The sequence below is a fragment of the Ixodes scapularis genome, unplaced genomic scaffold, assembly GCF_016920785.2.
Source record: "Ixodes scapularis isolate PalLabHiFi unplaced genomic scaffold, ASM1692078v2 PGA_scaffold0__279_contigs__length_252992795, whole genome shotgun sequence".
Lineage (NCBI taxonomy): Eukaryota > Metazoa > Arthropoda > Arachnida > Ixodida > Ixodidae > Ixodes > Ixodes scapularis.
In genome coordinates, this window is record NW_024609835.1 from 40477228 (window position 1) to 40497289 (window position 20062).

Genomic DNA, 20062 nt, shown 5'->3' on the forward strand with positions numbered 1-20062 from the left:
GCGGAAAACGCGATTGTTGTTAAACATGGCGGTCGTTCAAAGAAAAAGGGACGGTGGGCCAAACTTGAAATTTTACGAAGCGGCAGAAACAATCACGCAGTTTGACGGCGTGAAGCAATGGCTCCACAAGAACTGCAAAAAGGTTCGTGATTTACCTTTCTGGTTATTTTAGTTGTGGTTCGGGAGTACGTTTTTTTCGTTTTTCGAAGCGATGGCAAGGCCGGCGTCGCTATCGCATTTGATTGACGGCGTCTTTGCGTCTTGACAGCCCAGCCAAACGCATGGTACCGCCGCGCGCCTTCGGAAGCTGCATACAAACTCGTAGAGACCGCACGATCGATTTGAACGATGAGGTTACCTGAAGTTCAATGAAAGTTCTTTTCATTTATACTAAGCCTAAGGCGTTCAATCCGGCATACGTTGGGTGCGAGTGGTGTTCGGTGCGGTTTTCTCACTTCCACAGACTCCTCTCAGGCGTTGCTTCGTTTATGTGCATTTTTGCAGAAACTTTCAGCTTGAATTGCGGACGCATATTTACGTCCGAAAACACTAATTCATATTGTATATGTGTCCAACTTGCATGTTGCCGGGCGCTGTTAAAGAACAACAAATATTCAAGATGTTCTCTGCATCCTAACAGCGAAAACTCGAACGGTTGACTGTACTGTTTTGGTCTACAGATTTTGTGGTAGCAGAATGTGCGGTACAGTGAGAGAATTATGTTCTCGTTGCAAGTGACGAACCTCCGTCTTGCAGTACACTCAGGCAGAACCGCCAACGAACAAGGGACTGGCGAGCTTGGCGATTCAGCTCATCCAGTTTCAAGAAGATGCATTTGGCAAAAGCGTGAGCAAGCCGCCGCTGACACGACTTCCAGTGAGTACGCCGACAATTCCTCGGGGTTTTGTGTTTTTTCGAATGGGGGTGTCACTAGACCAAATCTAAGTAACCATACTAGAAAGACCAGACTTTTATGACGCATGCAAACGTGTACAGATCTGTACATCTAAAATCTCTCTACGTCGAGTCCTGCCCCGAAGTGTCTTTTTTTTTTTTTTTCTACTCTAATATTATGCTGACCAACATCATGCTATCTGAGTCCACCATAGTTATTTCATACCAGGAAGATCCTCATCGCCAGCCATTTCATTCCATGAACATACATGGTTTATACCATAGAGACGATGAAGTCTCCCAGAGCGTGAGAGGAAACATTGAAGTGGTGGCCAGGCGGCACTGGCGTCACCTATAAGTAAAGATGAACGTTGTCTCCTTATGTTTACAGTATTGCATCTTTTCTGTTTGTGGCTATACTTAATCCTTATTGCATTGGTGTTGGCAGGTCTAACTGACTGCCGCTTGCATGTTCACCCTCGAATCGTGGGTGACTGCTCCCTGCTGAAGTAGAAAAAGTTAGTGGAATTGACCCGTACTTAAAAAATTGTGAAAGTTCCTCTCTCACATTAGCCAGCACTCGATGTAATGTCATGTGTTTGCATAGATTTTCGAAAGCGAGAGTAGGCATCAGATGGCAGTAAAAAAACGGATTTGAAATACCTCGATATCTTTGGTATGTCTCACCTGAAGTGTTCCATTAGAAATTGTGATGGGACGGAGTAAGCTGGCAATGTGTTGAAATCGACCCCCAACCGAAGGCTTCGAGCCAGAACAGTTCGGCCGTGTAGAGTTAAGACGCTGATGTCGTCTCCGACGAGTGATGGTCTTGGAGACGAATCACAGAAGCCTCATTAAAGCAATATAAATCCAGTTTATGTAGCAGAGGATGGACTTCACAGACAACAACACAGGACACTCAAGACAGAAATGCAATAATTATTTGATGGTTTTAAGCACTCCACACAACTCTTTGTACTCACTTCACTGATCTCAATTCTCAATCTCGCAGCTCTCTGCCTCAATTTTCACTCATCTCATTTATCCCCGTTCTCGCAGCTCTCTCACCCACTTTTCATCCAGATGGCTCAGAGTCATTCCCCGCTGTACTGTCATCAAAGTTGTAAAGGCACCTTCGCCCATCCGAACCCAGCCGACTGCACCCCTCTTTTTCCTTTGGGAGGTCTCTCCGTTCGAACCTGGGTCCGCGCACGTCCAGCTATTTTCTTGATGCCACTGTTCTATGACAGGCCGTCTTTTATTTGTTAATTGTAACAATTCCAAGTTCAATCGACATTCTTGCATTTTGCTTTCAGATGAAATGTTTTATGGACTTTAAGCCTGGAGGTGCACTTTGCCACATCTTTGCTGCTGTCTACAAGTTCAAGAGCGAGCAGGGATGGTAAGTGGGTCAGCTTTCGATCCTTTGCTGTCCAAACAATTTATCCAAGTCTCTTGGAGTGGAAATATTTGTTAAAGGGGCGGTGCAACAATTTGCGGACTTTGGCTAATTAATTGCGGGAATTGATCCCGGCCACATATAAAACGAAGGACTGAAAACTATTCTTTTCTGCTTGCCCTAGTTTTCACTAAAAAAAAAAAAAAAAGAAATTTGTACCTCTGGCACCTCTCAACTCAACATTGAAGCGGCACCAGCATCGCCTGTGACGTCATTCGGAGTGGCGTTGGTTTCCGGTTGGGTTCTTCTGGCTTCCGTTTCCCCAGCGCTCGCCGGCTTGCCAGGCTCGCCGCTCTCCCGCCGATTCCCGACCAACATGGCGGCATGGGCGGACGGCCTGAGCGACGTCGAGCGCAAGATGCTTGCGACGCGGCGGGCAGTCGAAGTCGAAGTCGAGGTCGATACACCAGGAACAATAACGATACCACGATACTACGGACCACGACCAACGCACTCCGTCGAGCGAGGGAAAGACGAAACGTCCGGGTTGCTCGTGTAGCCGCCGTAAGCGCCTCGGGCGTCGAAGGATGACGGCGACGGCAGGTTTTGTTGACTTGCAGTAGATGGCGCCACAAATAATTCATACCCTTTTAGCGGCAATATTAGGCTTTTGAAGCGTTTCTGCATGCCTAAACAGCAAGATTTTTTAAACTTAACCTTAAATCAAGCTTACAATTGCCTAACACTATCACTTACAAAAACCACTCCGAATGACGTCACACCACAGGTTCCAATTGCGGCCACCATGTGGCCGCAGGTTGGGAAAAAAAAGTGTTTCTTATTTTACGATTTCACAACGAAATAGAGGTACTTTGGTGTGTGGTGGCACTTTTTCCCTTACTTATGCCGAAGTAAACAATATAAAAAATACAAGCTGCACATTCGTTCAGTGTTAAAATCATTGCACCGCCCTTTTAAGCTCACCCCAGCTGTAAGTTTGTGCCATGTTGCTCTTCTGATATGTTCTTCTTTCACATATGGCTATATTTTGTTTCACCTTGTGATGAATCGCTGTGGACGCCGCGAGTCACCCCACTCACCCCAGCCAGTCCATTACTTGAAACATATCACATAACTATGTGTCTGTACGTTGCTGCCCCCCCCCCCCCCCCCCCCCTCCCCCCCCCGCTCCTCGAAGGTCACGGGATATTCGCACGGCATTGGATTGACTCTGCCAACTCGTCTGTTGCCAGGTGAAGCAGAGTATAGTGTAAATGCACCATACTTAGGGGGGGACACTACCCAAAAGCGTCAAACTCTTGAACCTTTGCCTTAATATGAATGGAATTTGCAGTATATAATGGCAGTAATGAGGCAGAATGCAGTGCATAGTTTCATCTGTGTACATGAATTGTAAAATAAATTATAGTCGTTTTTATCAGGAACACACTGACTGTTTAGGAAAACCATTGTTAGAAAACTAATGTAATACACAATGTTTTTCTTCACTAGATCTGCAACACATTGCCTGCAGAGTGCAACTGTGAAAACAAAAATTCCAAAAAGTAATTTATTTATGCTAACATCGCAGTGATCAATAAAAAAAAAATTTTTTTGCCTTTTATGTTGGTGACAAAATCTTAACATCATTTAGAAAAGACATCCACAAAGTCAAAAAACAATTCCACAGTTACATTGCCCATAAAATTCCAGTTAGAAAGAACATTGAGTGAATCTTTCCTTTTGTCCTATTACCAAACGATAGTTTTCCTAAAGTGAAATTTATATGCCAAAAAGTGGGAACGTAAAAAAAATGTGTTCAAAGTATTCCTCTACCTTTTCTTTAGTATCGATGGACCGAAAATAATTTACAAAGAAATGACCATGCAGTGTTAACTTATGCAACTTTCTGGGAATACACTCTAGATCAGTCATGGGCACTTTACCAGTAAAAAGTAACAGTGTTACAGTTACAGTTACCTATGGGGAAAAAGTAACTGTTACAATTACAGGTTTCAAAAAAGTAACGTGTTACAGTTACTGCGAAAACAGTAACGTCGTTACTTTCTCGTTACAGTACGAAAATTGGACACAAGAAATCCCAAACCAAAACAATAATATTTTAGTTGTTACACTATAGTGAAAAGAAAGGTAAACTGAGATATTAGAAAACGTTAAACCCGAAGTGTGTTTCTTGTTTTGCATCATTTGCCATTTCAGCATTTCGATGGGCATAATTTATTTGCAATAATTGTTATAACCAAGAATCAACCGTTTTTCAAAATTGTCATCGGCACGTGTCAGTGAACGTTTTGGTTTATATTTCCCTCCGAAACGAATGAGGAAAGAGATGGTCACATAATTACCTTATGGGATATATTTGGAAGCAGGCCTAAACATAGCAGGTCAAACAGCTTCGAAAGAATAAAGGGGGAAAGGAGGCAATTAACTTCTGGTGCTTTACGAGTGAACGGTGACCACCCCGGCGTCTATGTCCGAAATGCCAACTGTAGAAGTCGTGTCCCCTCGAGAGCCTCCGAAGAGAATGAATAAGTGAAACAAGCTCCGCTTTTCTGCACAATATGGGGACGGCTTTTTTGGAAACTAATAGGGAAAAGGAAACGGTGAACGGCTGGGTGTAAAAGTAACAGCACGGACACAGCCCAGACGGAATACTCGGAGACATATCACACGACCACCAGCATCCGCAGATGGTCCCCACGAAAGAAGAGTGAGCCAAAGTCGGTGAAACAGACATTGTTTGCCGCCCCTACCACCGCAGGTGGCGCTTCCTTTATCTCTCAGTTTTGTGCTGACTCGTCCTTCGTCCATTTTCGGTCGTGGGCTAAACCAGGCAATTTTTTGTTTGTTTAATGCGTGACCACGCTTCTCTTTATTATTATTTTTTTGTCATCGAGGAGCTTGGAGAAAAGTACTTCAAGATGGAAATTTTTTCATGTCCACGGCAGTGGGTTCTAATTTATATGTTAAAAAAGTAACTGTAACGGCCTAAACAGTCACAGTTACCCAATAAAAAGTAACAGTGCCACAGTTACGAGTTACCAGTATTAAAGAGTAACGCGTTACAAGCAAAAGTTACCGGAAAAAGTAACTAGTAACTAGTTACTGCCCAAGACTGCTCTAGATATTGGTGGATGGAAATATAGCATTTTCCAAAATTAACTTTTTATGCAAAAATGTCTTTTTCTGGGCAGTGTCCCCTTTTAAGGACCCCTGAAAAGAAAGATTTTTTTTAACAATCTGGTTGGGTCACGCAAGTAAAGAATATTAATTTTACAAGATAAAAAATTTTGGAGCAATATTGACAGTGCGATATGCGATTTAGTTGGCAGTCATCTCCTTTCCACTTGTCTTCACTCTCGGCATTTCGGGCGCGTGGAGGAGAGGTGAATCGGCTTCGCCTTCTCGACCGAGATGGTCATTCCGGAATGACCCGTGACGTCACGGACTTCGCACAGAATTTCAAATAAATCTTTCATCGTCAATTTTTTTTTTTCCAAAATATTTTTTTTCGCGTAAAATTAATTTTTTTACATTGTGTCCCCAACCAAACTGTTCAAAAAAACATTTTTTTTTGGGACCTTTAATATAGATATAGCCAAAAAACTTGGCTATGCATCATTAATCGCTCAGTGTTTGCCAAAATGTAGCTCTGGCAGTTGGGACCAGGTACCAATGTTTCCAAACTTATTATCTGCCTAGAAAGTTATAGATGACTTTCAGGAACTTCTAGTCCCCAAACCCGTAGTTGGTACGAAGAGTTTTTGTCAAGACATCTGCTGGAGCCATTCATGACACCGGCGAGCCGATTTCTCAAGCGTCATCTTGTTTTTGTTCCTAATAGTTGCCAGAATTATTAACAAAAAGAAAATGCTGGCCATTGTTTCATTTTGTTGGCGATTTTTACGGTTGGAACAGTCAACTACGGCGCAACTGACCATTTTAAACCTTGTGTGAGTGGACAGACTACAGTGCAAACACGGCCCAAAGCACACAAAACATAGCATAACAGCGACGAATGCCTCCAACATGGATTTAGGCGAAATTTCCAAACTGGAAGTAGCGTTTCATCATGGTCTCGTGCAAGAACCCTATAAGCATTGTTCACTCCGAAGTTTATTCTTGTGGGGAGAAAAGCCACAGTTCTTTTCTATCCCAAACACCCAGTACTGCGTGTAACAGTTTAGGACATGTTACCTTCTGCCGTTGGGCGCCTTCGCGTTCCCTCATTGACGTCGACGTTCAGCCGAGCGTTTTGTGCCTCTCCGTTCCAGGCGCAGGTTTGACTTCCAGTCTCCCTCCCGCATGGACCGCAACGTGGAGATGTTTATGACCGTCGAGAAGACTCTGGTGCAGAACAAGTGCTTGTCTCTTCCCCACATCTACATCTCCCCCGAGGTGGGAATCTCTCTACTTGTAGTCCTGAGCAGCCGTAGACACAATCCAATGGGTGTAATCATTCGTCCATTGGAAATATAGATTTGTTTCAAAGGGTCATCCCTGCCCTTTGTTTTGGGAATTTGTGAAAGCAATTGATCGGGGTTGGAAACTGGGTTTGCGAAACTGTTCCTCAAGCTGCTGAAGGCCATGCAGGGAAGCTAGCCTTTATCTGCTTAAAGGAACACCTTCCTGGAAGGGTCAACTTTTGAACCCTTGGCTTAAAGTTAATGAAATTTACAGGGTAGGCTGGTGGCCATGCAAAAGGGTGCATAACAAAATTTCAGGTCTGTTTTTTAAATGGGGAGGAAGTTAGAGCAGCTTCTATCAGCAACACGCCTACATTGTTTAGTTAATCTATCGTCAGAAAACTATCACAATATTGAAGACTTTTATTCGCTAGATATGTAGCAGATTGCCTAGGGGGTGCAGCTATGAAAAGATTTTTTTGTAAAAAGCCGTTTATTTCTATAAATATTCTTTTCTGCAAAATTTGTCAACTTTTTTATCTTCTGTGTCTTCGACACAGTGTCAACATTTTTTATAAAAGACATCCGTAAAGTGACGACAAAATTCCATCACCGCATTCCTTATTAAATGCCAGTCAGGAAAAGTGAAGAACGAGCCTTCCCTGTATTGCCATTATCAAACGATATGACTAAAATGGAATTTATACCAAAAAGTGGAACAGAGAAAAATGTGTTTAAAGTGCTCCTAACCTTACCTTTTCTTCAGCTTCGGTAGACAACAAATAATTTATAAAAAATTGACTACGCAGTGGGAATACTCTAGATGTTGGTAAATGTAATGTCATTTTTTAAAATCAAATCTTTTTGCAGAATTTTTTTTTTTTTCTGAGTAGTGTGCCCCCTTAACCAAAACAAGACTCTAATTGACAGGATGTATCCTTTGTGAATCCTGCACACTTAGCGGCAGTGTCGAGACCTGACCTTGAGTTTGAGAGGTCGTGTGTGCACAAATGCATAAAGAAAAACATGACAAACACTTGTGTTGTTAAAGCAGTGATTGCGCAAGCGAGCTGGTGGATGTTAACCATTTTGTTCTTAGCTTGAGGCTGAGGCAGGAAAAGAGGAAAGTTTCAAAGTAGAAGAAAAATGAACAGTCGAAGACACGTCTAACACAGCTAAAGAGAAGTTTATTTGGTCACCCTCTTGTATACACTCCACGAACCTCACCACAGAACCTCCTCGACCTCCAAAGCCAAAAGATAACAAAGGTCTCACCTCTTTCCACCACAATTGTCAAATGACCTTGAACATCCTTAACGTTTTCCACAAAGCAACGCACCCTAGCTCCCCTCTCCCGGGAGATAATTGACAGCCTTCGCGTACATAGCACAGCCTCCCCCTCTACACTCTGGCCCACAATCCCAAAGCATTTTGGCAACAAAAGATACCAATCCACCTGATCCCCACCCTAAGACACAAAGGAGGAAACCACTTACACCCTTTCACATTCAACAACCACTTTACAAAACTCTCAAATCTATCTGCAAGAATGTTTTTGCACTGCTGCTAAGCTGTAAGGACACCTGACCATGGCAGTTGCCCATTGATTTCATTCTTATTGTTTCTTTTACAACCCTTTTGATGTCGTTTAACTCCCTGTGTATTATTTCTGTTTCGGACCAGCGTGGTATATTGGTATACAATTATTGCATTCTTGAACATGTTTCGCTATTTCCGAATTAGCCACATTGTTTTTGACGTTTTTTTTGTGTTCACTCAATCTCATTTATACACCTTGACATCTGCCCCACATATTTAAAGCCACATTCCAGGGGGATTTCATATACCACTCCATTATCACATAGAATAGAATATTCTCGATGCGTTTTTGTGCATTCCCTTAAACTTTTGTGGAAGGGTGTGAGCTTACTCAACTTGTAATCCGAACTAAAAACCATATCCACATCGAACTTTTTGACACAAGCTTTTAAGTTGTGAGAAATTTTGTGATAAAACGGAATTACAATACTTCTATTTTTTGGCCTTTGCTTTGTTTCTCCTGCCTTTTGACTCGAAGTTGGTCAAGAGTTTTGGGTGACACTCTGTGTGTCTGCAGGTGGAGAAGCAGCTCATCTCTCGGCTGAAGGACATCATCAAGAGGCACCAGGGCACCATTGCAGAAACTCAAGACGATGCCAGTCACATCGTCTACCCTCCCGCGCCCGTGACAGACACCTCTGGTGAGAGGAGCCACGACTGGCTATAGTCGGTTACAGGCTAAGAAGGTAGCGGCAAATGCCCCTCAAAGGGAATCATATATCCCTCCGCCACCTCCGCATCCAGTAGCGTCCCATCGTTTCAGTGACGTCGCGGCCAACGCGCGAGGAGGGTCTTGCCTTTCTGTACATATTTGCTTTATCTTTCGACTTTGACTTAGCATTGTGGAAGGCACGAGAGGGAGATTAGAGTTGCCCCCCACCGACGGAAACAAATGCGACTTTCGGGGATTAGCTTCCCCCCCCCCCGATGGATACAAAGGCTGCTTTCAGGGGCTCGGTTCCCTCTCTGATAAATACAAAGGTCGCTTTCATAGAAAGTGGGATCGGAGACAAGTGGGAATCCACTGAAGCGGAACAAGGGACGTTTCCAGTGAACTCTTCTTCTGACTGCGGAGGGATTTGAAACGGGCGCATCACGCTTGTGGGAGGAGCTTCTCCTACCTTCTTGACTTGTAACCGACTATAGTCTGCGTTTTATTAGCTGTCTTGGTGACTTCGAGGCAAAGGGCTGGGCTTCGGATCCCCAGGTGGCGGGTTCGAATCCAAGCCAAGGTGTCCACAGTCTGACTGAGGCTTATTGCAGTGGAGGCACCATCTAACTGAGATTTCGATTGCACGTCAAAAGTGGTGGTCGAAATTAATCTTCCATGCTAGCATGCCAGATGCCTTTTCTTGGTTTGGCACGTAAATCCCCAAATTTGACTTTCTGCACTTTGTTGGATATTTTTGGGAGCCACTATTGGCTACGTTTTGGTTTGAATTTCGACTTGCTGCTGTCGATCTGTTGGCAGTAATACATGCCATTGGAGTACTCTAAGCGGGACTCCAGGCTAACCTACATGAGGTAGGATGAGGCTTCCTATACATTTTTAGAGCGGAGCTGTTAAGAGCTAGTTTCCCTGGGATCGTGTCCGTTACCATGTCGACAGAACACTCTAGCTGTCCAGAGTGTTGTGTTTGCCGGTTGCCTGCTTGCCACTGTCGCTCATAGATGGCGACAACATTTCTTTGGAGGAAGAAGAACGGGAACGGAACGAGCGGCGATATGCGCAGCAGCGCGAATAGTTCTGCAACTGCCGCGAGGTCGCTATCCCCTAAAGTTTCACTATGTCGAGCGCTTCAGATTCCTTTGCAAAAGAAGAGCAGATCGCTCGCCTGGAAAACCACCGTCGAGAACAGAAGCTTCAGCTCCGCTGCTCTTCCTGCTTCCCGAGAATAAAAAGGCTGATAGTTTTTTTTTATTTGCCTTACTTAGTTTAATTTTGCTTGTATGTAATGCACTCCCTTACAGGGATCAGAACTCTGTCATCCTATGCCGGGCGCAAGTTTGTCTGCTTCTTTTGCGGGGGTTGTCGTGACATCAGAACGCCGAGCTCTGATTGGTTCTGAATGAAGGATAGTGGGTAGACCTCAAGGCAGCTTGCTTCAAGGTCTACCCACTGTCCTCCAATCGGAGCCAGTCGGAACTCGGCGTCTTTCTGACGTCACCGCAACTCCTGTGCAGGAAGCAGACGTCTTGCTCTCGGCATTGCCTCTTTTAGAGTAAAAGATACAAACATTCACATTCAAGTTAAACAATTTTCTGTGGGTCCTAGGGACACTGAACTAACAGCTTGGCTATTAATTTTATTTGATAAAAAATTGTGCATCATTTCAACTATCTCAGTTAGATGTCAAGTGCCATCCAGTTTAAAAGCCATGCTGCATATTCTGACTTGATTATTTTCCTTCATGCATGCAACAATATGTCTAGCAATTATATGTTTGAGTAGTTTAAACCTAATACACATAAAGAAAATGGGGTGATAGCTAACTGCTTTCTGAGGGTCACCGGATTTATGCGCTGGTGCGATGATTGCAAGCTTTCATTCGGCGGGTATCCTTGGGGTTGCCAGTGACGTCTTGAAAATAGCGCACAAATATTCTTAATACGCTTCTGCATAGCTTTTGGGAGAATTCAGCGAGAAATCTACAGTAGGGGGTCAAACAAAGCCGGTGAATTGTTTTGAAATCAAACGAAGGTGGATATCGTGGTTGAACTGCAAAACTGCCGAACCCGTTGAAGCGTCGGGTTGCCGAAGGCACGGGGCTAAACCTGAAATCTTTTCTCCCTGTTGTGCAGAAGAATACGTGCGCTTGGTGATGAAACGAGACCGGAGTGCTCTCATCCACTGGTGGTATTTTCCCGACAGGTGAGACGAAATGGCGTCCTAACTGCTCCTTCCACCCTTCGTTTCTTTGCTTTCAAGTAACTGCTTTCACCTTGCTTGTCTCGCTTCCATTCTTCAGTTTCGACACCTGGGTGGCCGGCCTTGACATCGACATGGAGCCAGACTCCCCTCAAACCCATACCGGGCCTCACGAGGTATGTGCAAAGTTGATCTGTGGCCGAGTCTTTAAACCTTGGAGTGCCGGTTTGGTTTTTAGAGCGCAGCTCTTAGGCGCTTGCTTCCGGCTTGAGGGGTGTAACTGCGCGGTGCATTATGGGTAGGGCTCCGTGTTTTCGAAGTTAATTTTTTGTGAAATTCGGAGGGTGTTTTTCTGAGTTTATTTTTTACCGAAAATTTGGCGTTTATCGGAGTTTCTTTTTCATAAATCCCCAATTCTCCAAAATTCGGAGATTATTTTTGTAATGTTTCCTATTAAAAATAATAAATAATAACCGGATGCAGACATATGCCAGATAAAAAATAAAACGCGCTTGTATCAATTAAGATTTCTTCAGTTGAATTTGACGTCGGTGTCATTGGCAATACTAATTTGTCCCGTGACAAAAGTTGCACACAAATTTGGCTTCGATAAACGTCGATACCTTAAAATCAATAAACTGCCGGAGACAGCCGCAAGGAAGTTCGTAGTCATCCCATCGATCTATCCCGCTGCCGCGCGAGGTGGATGTAATAGAGAAGTTTTAACTGCCCCTTTTCCCTATTTTATGCAATCTCTGTGGTCCATAGCTTTCACTGTTACCCCCAGAAACATACCCTCTCCTTTCTCTAAATCCCAAATCCCATGGCCCAAACTGAAAACCAAAAGAGTGGCTTTTGTCGTGACACGAACAGTACAATGACCTGCTTCCCTGAACCAACCTTGACGAGACAAGCCGTAAGACCCCTTTTGACAACGGTCCGAGGCTTGAAAGATAATTATGGTGTCATTTTCCCAGGACCATTGAGCCTGTGCTGCCGAAAATGTAAAAAGAAAAAAAAAAAAAACTTTTTTTATTGTTTGGGGGGCACATAACAATTCGGAGTTTATCGGATAAATCCGAATTGCCAAGAATTTTACCGGCGGGTGTTTTTCGGAGTTTTTCCTGATTTATCCGAAAACACGGAGCCCTAATTATGGGAAATGTTCCATAATGCATCGCGCGGGACTCTTGTGACGTCACGTGTGATGTTACAAGGGTCCTGTGCAGTGCATTATGGGATATTTCCCGTGATGCAACGTGTGGGGAGGAGGAGGAGAAGGAAAGAGGAGAAGGGAAGTGGGAAGGAGGAGGTATGAGGCAGAGGAGAGTAGGGGTGGAGCTTAAAGGATGAGGGGAGGAGGAAGTGAACGAGGAGGACGAGGAAACGAATGGAGAATGGGAGGAGGAGTAGCAGGGAGGATGAGAAGGAGGGAGGGGTATACCCTCCCCTCAGTACCCTTCCCTCTTCCTCCTCAAGAGCTGCGCTTTAATTCGGCGTTACAAGGTGTTGTAAACGTCTTTAATTTTTTTTCCTCCCTCACGTCGAACAGAAATTTTGGCCCCATGCAGAAAAACTACAGCGTGCTTTATTAAGTATATTTACCTATTTATCGAAGACACACTGATCTATGAGCTCGGAGTTAATTGATGCGTGCATGCCTCCAACCTAGGATATTTTTTCATGAAATATACCTTTCAAGACTCGGTATTATGCAAAGTGGTACCTCGGCCTTGCACCCTGGGGTCACTCTCTCGTGTGGCCCTAACCGTCATTTTTTATTCGTAAGGGGGACTTCCTTATTTAGTTTATAGACCAATCGCTGTATTACCCAAGCATCAAGGAGAATGCAGGGATTGGTGTTCCACGCGTCGCACGTGCTCTGCTGGCATCAGCAGTAGTAACTTTACTAAAGCAAATACCTAAAAAAAATGGTATCTTGCACGCGCGTTCGTCAACGCTTTGTTTTGGTTATATTACTTCGAATCTTTTATACGGGAAAGGCGTGTGGCGCGTGGAACACCAATCCCTGCATTCTACTTGATGCTTGGGTAATATAGCAATAGGTCTATTTTTAATTTCCAGATCTCAGTGTTCGCCATAAAGCATGAGGTTGAACGACATAGATCTGCCGTACTGGAACAATGTGGGAGAAAACCGAGACGCGTGCCGTCAACAGGTCTTATTATAGGACAAAACATTGCTCTACGCGTAAAAATAAAATTGACAGCCTAGTTGGGAGAGGTAGGGAGCAAATCGAAACTGAGACCTGCATGGTAGCCTGCCCAAGTACACTGGGGCGTGGCACTAAGATGGGCTAAAGAACAGAAGCCAGATTCATAAAAAAACCTCTTACCTATGACAACTTAGCTACGATGTTCGTAAAGTTACGATCATCGTAAGATGAGGCGAGAACGGTATTCACGAACACGTTATTAAGTGAGAGGAGGAAAGTTACGACCTCTTACGGAGAAACGACGACTTCCGGTGCTGTTGCTATGGCGTCGTTGTCTTCGGCAACACGAACAACCAATCGGAGAGCTCGGCATAGTTCGGAGCACGTGAATTTTTAATAACAAACACAGGCTAACTACTCATTAAAAGTCAGCTCTGTGTACATCCTGTCCTCTCTGTGTGTAAATGTTTAGTGTTCAAGCTGTTTCTCATCAACACAGGTGGCCTTTCCACCATCGTTTCGCGTTCGTGTCCGTGCAGTGATATATCGACGCTAACACGATTTAAACGCTTCGTTGACTGCTACGAACTCGATCGCTACAAAGTCAACACAACTGTCATCGTTGGTAAAAGCCCTGTGCCAGTTGTTTGCAAAGCGACGTAGATAGAAACAAACCGCCGCGGCCTTTTTCTTGGCCTCGGAAATGCAAGAGCGAGCCGACATTAAGATACGTTTGAACTACGATAGTGTCAGCAAGAGCCACGCAAATACCTGTTCACACTCGGAGCGGTCGCGCACGTTTGATCGAAGTGCTGGATTCACTCTGTTAGACCGCTTCTCGGTAAGCGCTTCGGGACCGATCATTTACGATTGGCGGGGGGGGGGGGGGGGGGGGGGGGGGGAAATGGGCAAGCACGAAGAAGGCTGAGGAAGGGAAGAGAATCCTCGTCTCCTGTCTCTAGCATTACTAGTGCTCTCTCTTTCTCCCCTTGCCCTCCATTGCCCTCCTTTCCTGTCCCGCCCCCCTAGTGCTCATGCTTTCTCTGTTTGCCTGGCGTTGCCTTCACCTGCACTGCACACAACTAGTGACACGGAGTATAGTCAAGTAGATGGGCACCTTTAAAAAGTATTGCTATGTTTGTTTGATATTGAAATGAATATACTCGTAGTTGTGTGTACCAGTTGAGCTTGTTGCTCAAGTGTTACTCACTGTGGATGTCCTTTGCCCAATACAACTTTCAGGTTAATGCAAAGTGGCTCATTGACCTGGATGAGTACAACGAATGGATGAATGAGGAGGACTATGAGGTCGAAACAGATGCCATGGTAAGCTGCCTTTTTGTCGACCTTGCTTGTGCTTTACCGCTTCGCTGTTCCTTACTTACGGTTCTGTTTGACATGCATTTTAGGGCCGAAGGAGGTCTCCCAGGGGAAAGTACACTTTGGATGAGGTGAGTGTTTTTTTTTTATAGTGCTTTACCAGTTGGTTACACCCTTTAGAGTGAGTCTTTTATTCTTTGAATGAAATTGGATTTTTATTGGTTTACTTTTAATAAGACCGAAAGGGTCATATAATGATTGCAACTCTTTGTCTGAATTACCTTTCCATTGTATACATTTTACTTGTCTGGGAATCAGCTCTGTGACCTTTGTACTGCAGTAGGCCCTAAGTCCTTGTCAGCGCTGCTCGTTAAAAAAGGTTAACTTTAACTGTTGCACTGCACTGACCTTATTTCCTTTGTGCATGAGGAAAACTATACTCCAAATTTAAAAAAAAAAACTATTAATTAACTTTGTGCCATATAAACATCAGCCCCCAAAAATACTTGGACGTCATTCATAGAAAAGTGGTGACAGCTATAAAAAAAATTTTGAGAACTGATCACAAACTTACAAAATATGGCTGCATGGCTGCTGTCTTGGTTCATCTAACACGGTTCATAAGAAGCAAAAATGAGACACTTGTCAAAGAATAGAGAACAAGTCACTGCTTACTGTTGATTTTCGGGGAATTGCCGAGCCATCGTTGCATTCCAGTTATGCTCTAATGGTTGGGTCCTGGCTGGTCTCCCACAGCTGCTCTCTGGTGAAGGCGAGCGGCGCGACAGGAAAGGCATCAAGAAACGCAAGAGGTCTCCGTCTCCCCCTTTGGACAAGCGGAAGCGCAAGGGGTGAGTCCCTCTCTGCCCCTTCTCTCTCGGACTCTGGTCTTGCGCTTGTGCACACTAACCAAGGAGCTCGTTGCGAGGCTGGTCTGACACACACAGCATTTGGCACGAAAGGACCATGGGACCTACTGGGTGACTCCTACTTGGTTTGGTCACACCTGACAAAAGATTTGTGTGTAAAATTCGGAGGGGGGGGGGGGGGGGGGGGAGGGAGGGAACTAGCGTATCAGATGTTTGAGAAAACAGCCCCCCCCCCCCCTCCCCCCCCCTTCCCTGTCCTAAATTCGCACATGTGAAGGGGGGGGGGGGGCGGCGGGGGGGGGGGGGGGGGGGGGGGGGGGTTCAGGACATGCTGACCTCCCTTTAAATCCGTCGCTGCATACCACTCCACACAACGTTACCACGTTACGTGATGTCCACATTTTTTTTTTTGTCAGTTCCACATTTCTTTTTTGTCTTTTCCTGTATAGCCACCTCTGATGTATTGTGTGTAGATACATAATGACCATGAGGGTGCAGTCTACTCTGACCTGAGAGTGACTCACCGATTAGCCTCTGTGATCTGTATCGAGACAATAAAAAATCGGATAAATCTTGCTGGAACTGGTGGGTGATGGTGAAAACAGCCTTAATTTTTTACAGCGAAGCTGTTTATGGCTAGGGTTCCGTGGATTTTTCGTGTGCAGTGATAAAACTATTCTCGCATCGCCGTACGTGCATGCCTTCCCCGTATTCACCAACTCATGTTTACAAACAAACCGGAGTGCCCCTAGCGGACGCCACCGGCGCCGTGCATGCGCGGTGGATGGTGGGCAAAAAGCCCGCCGTCGCCCATAAACAAACCATTGAATAGCGTTGTTGTCGGCGTCGGTGGGAGTCCCCGTGCTCTTTTTCGCGTTGGAATTGTTGATGCTACGTCCTCCTAACAATGTCTGACTACTTGAGCGGCTTCAGCAAAACTAACGAGGCAAAACTTTGCGTGAATAATGTGACGTGCGCCGAGTCATTTCACGTGGACGCCGCAGAATGGGCGCTAAAGCCTGACTCCCATGATGAGATTCTGCTCGCTGTTCTCAGACGCGACGTTGCTCGGGCTGCAAAAGCGTGGACCGTAGCTGAGATGGTGGACGTCGATACTGAAAACCGCAAGTAGAATCGGGCATTACAAGTCGGTGATGCCACTAGTAACAATAATGATAAACATCTTCTTGTATCTGTTTACACTTAGCTTACTTACCCCAACCAACCTTCAAAAGTGTTTTGAGGCCTGCACTTAGTTCTTATCGCAATTACCGGGTCAACATTTGGCTTCCGGGCCGCTGTCGTTTGAACGAGCTGACGACAAAAAGCAGCCAAGTTTGAAAGAGCAGACGACAGTTCGAACGCATGCGTAATGGGGTACGGGCAAGAAGCACTGCCGTCCCGCGTTAACAAACCACTCGAATGTCACGTTGTCGGCGTCTGTGTGAGTCTGCCTACTCTCTTTCGCGTTGGAATTGTCGATTCTACGTCCTCATCGCAATGTCTTACCACTTTAATCGCTTAAGCGAAATTATCAAGGCTCGTTACGTCGCTAAACTTTCCCTAAATAATTTGACGTGCGGCGATTCATTCGCATGAAAGCCGCAGAATGGACGCCAAAACCATGATGAGATTCTTCCAGCTATTTTCGGTAGCGACGTCGCTCAAGTTACAAAAGTGTAGAAGGTAGCGGCGATGATCGACGTCGATACTGAAAATCGGAAGCGGGAACAGACCAAGCGTAACTAGTCTGTGATGACCACCGGTACCAATGATCAACACCTTGTATCTACTTTTTACACCGAGCCTACTTAAGTCTTTTGAGGTCTGCAATTACTTCTTATTGCAATCACCGGGTCAAAGTTCGGTCCACGAGCCGCTTTGGCTTGAACGAGCAGACGACAAAAAGCAGACGTTTGAAAGAGCAGACGAAAGTTCGAACGATCAGGTGGCCGTGTGGATTTGAAGACGCACTGAACCCGTGGGTGGTTCGGACAACTTGGCGGTTTTCTCTCGTTTATGTTGGAACAAAGCAAATACATCTGGCGACCACAAAGTGTTGCCCGCGCACGCAATCGTAGTTCGACAGCGTCTGGTTTGCCCTTTTCATGGCTACTATCCACGTTCTCGGACGAACGGAGGGGGCAAAAACACATGAAAACTGATCTTCAAACCTTTCCAGACTCTCTTGGTACAACCCCCGTCGCAGCATTTTGACGAGAAAGCAGATTTTTTGACTCGTTTCTTCCAAGGGAACACAGGAATGCATGTCTGGCACGGCGACTTCTGCCCACCGCCACAGACCGGAAGTGCGTCCGGCGCGCCACCACCGCGGCGTGACGTAGGAGAGTTGAGTTGGTGTATAGAAGGTTCATAGTAAATACCGTATTTACCCGCATTACGAAGACACTTTTTTTACCGAAAAATTCACACATATTTGGGGGGCAAGTTCATTACGCGGGGTAAAATTTTTGCTTGTACACACTTTGTGCGAATGTCATTTTAGTGCCAGTATGACATGGCACGTCTCCACTGACGGAGGTGCACCCATGGCTGGTTGTGGGGGCGCCGCAGTAACTATGCTCTATAAATTGTGAACCTTTTTTAGGGTGCTTTTGGCGTGCCTTTTGCCGAAGAAAAAGCGCCCTACGAAGCTCACTCAGCACGTAGAGCGACACGACCGTTCTTAGGCCTAACCACTTTTACGATATCACTATCCGAAAGCGGATCACAGACGACGGCGTGTTTGGTGACATCAATGCATCCGATGGACGAAGCACGTCCGGGGATGGGCAATTCCTCGACCCCAGCTTCGTTAGGCATGCGCGCCGCTCGGTTTCACGGTGGATCCCTTCCGCAACCACGCAATTGCAGCCATTACGAGAGCGGCTTGGCTTGACTTGGCCTGACCGCTTGGTGACAACAAAAAAATTGATTTAAGACTCACGGAGTTGAAAATTAAAAGTGCTTTCATTATGCAAGATAAAGAAAAAAAGTAAAAATATTGATGCCCGTTGTGGGGGGTGCATTCATTATGCGAATAAATATGGTAACCAAAATAAAGCGTTGACGAACGTGCATGAAAGATGCTATTTGTTTTAGGCTTTTGCTTTAGAACAGTTAACTGCTGCAGATGCCGGTAAGCGCAGCATGTGGAACACGCCCTCCATTCTCCTTGATGCTTGGGTAATTTAGCAATAGGTCTATTCAGTAGATTAATTATCAATAGGCACCATTTTCAAGATCAGTAGACTCTAAGGTAGATAATAAAGGTTTTTCAAAGATTTGCCGCTGTGCGACCCACGTCGGCCATGTCTACGCTCGCACTGCCCTCTCTTGTCGCCATTCCAAGCGTTTGCGTGCCTAGTTTCCTTTCCTTCCAGTCTTTCGAGGTGGCAGCCCCGTCGCGTGTGTTATCTTTCCGTCGGGTGGTGGTCGTGCGTGTCTAGTCTCCTCCGGCTCCTCGAGGCGGGTCTATGTCGTGTGCGAAACAGCTTCGCTGGTCATCCACCTTCACACAGTGGAATGGCGCATGATTCCTTTGAATAACTTTGTTGTGCTTCCTCATTTTATTGAAGCGGTGAGCCGTACCTTTCACAGTGCTTTTTCTCTCCCCCCCGTGTCTGGTTGCTGAAGAAATCCCATTTTCATTGTCGTCCGCACGCTCCATGCTTGGCCAGTCCCCATGCTGGCAATTTCTCGTAGGGTATAAGATGTTGCGATGTGGTATAACGCTCCAAATAAACCAAAAGTGTGAGCTCGTACTTCCATTCATTAGGAAGCTTCCTGGGCCGATCATGCACGCACGTCTGCAAGCCACTTCAGGCTTAATACATGAGCCTTCCAGAATATACCATGCAAGTGCCTATACTCCGTTTCACCTTGCAATGGACTGCAGCAGATGCTACAAAGTGTTTTGAATGTCTTGCATGACTATGTGCCCCTCCTGAAGGTCACGTGACACTTGTGTAACGGGGGATAGGTTTTGACAGTGTCCTCTGGTCTGCATCGTAAGGTGATACAAAGTATAGTGACAAGCGAGAATTAATGTCTGCTTTTTCCAATGCACAGGGGAGGGCGCAGCCCAGCCATGGGCAAGAAACGATCTTTCCGCGACGACGAATCAGACGACTTGACCAAGGACATGGAAGAGCCCTCTCCCGAGCCCAGTGTGCAGGAAGTCTCGATCCCCAAGAGCAGTGAGTGCAGCTCCTTTTGTAGCGCCATTTCCCCGGGTCGTTGCGAAACGCTGCGACAACCAGAAAACAGACAAGAGGTTCACCCTGTCCTTCGATAGCTCATCCTCCTCATTACAGTGGGGCAGTCTTCAGTCCTGCATTTTGAATTTTGTTAATTAGAAGAAAGATCGACATTTGTATGCCTTTCTTAATGCTTGGTGTACAGAACGTGGTGCAGTTACGCTGAACACACTAATGCCCTTTTTTTTTCTTACGATTAAATGCTGCCAGTTAGAACTGCTAGCATCGTGGAATGTGAAACCCAGCATCC

General features: G+C 45.5%; 1 protein-coding gene across 4 annotated transcripts in view; it reads left to right on the forward strand.

The window, feature by feature from the left end:
* Positions 1-19: 19 nt before the first annotated feature.
* Positions 20-20062, forward strand: part of LOC8042398 (SWI/SNF complex subunit SMARCC2) — a 53017-nt gene continuing 32974 nt past the window's right edge. For 3 of the 4 annotated variants that reach the window (XR_006078409.1, XM_042293987.1, XM_042293997.1), the window contains exons 1-11: positions 26-142; positions 757-876; positions 2211-2296; positions 6589-6712; positions 8837-8960; positions 11122-11191; positions 11289-11364; positions 14607-14690; positions 14774-14815; positions 15441-15535; positions 19625-19752. Coding sequence is in view for 3 of the 4 variants with exons in the window: in XM_042293987.1 (XP_042149921.1) it covers positions 26-142; positions 757-876; positions 2211-2296; positions 6589-6712; positions 8837-8960; positions 11122-11191; positions 11289-11364; positions 14607-14690; positions 14774-14815; positions 15441-15535; positions 19625-19752 (1066 nt within the window). In the remaining variant the exon portion in view is untranslated. Of the gene's footprint in view, positions 143-756; positions 877-2210; positions 2297-6588; positions 6713-8836; positions 8961-11121; positions 11192-11288; positions 11365-14606; positions 14691-14773; positions 14816-15440; positions 15536-19624; positions 19753-20062 lie in introns of all 4 variants that reach the window. The other variant, XM_042294028.1, reaches the window with a different exon arrangement.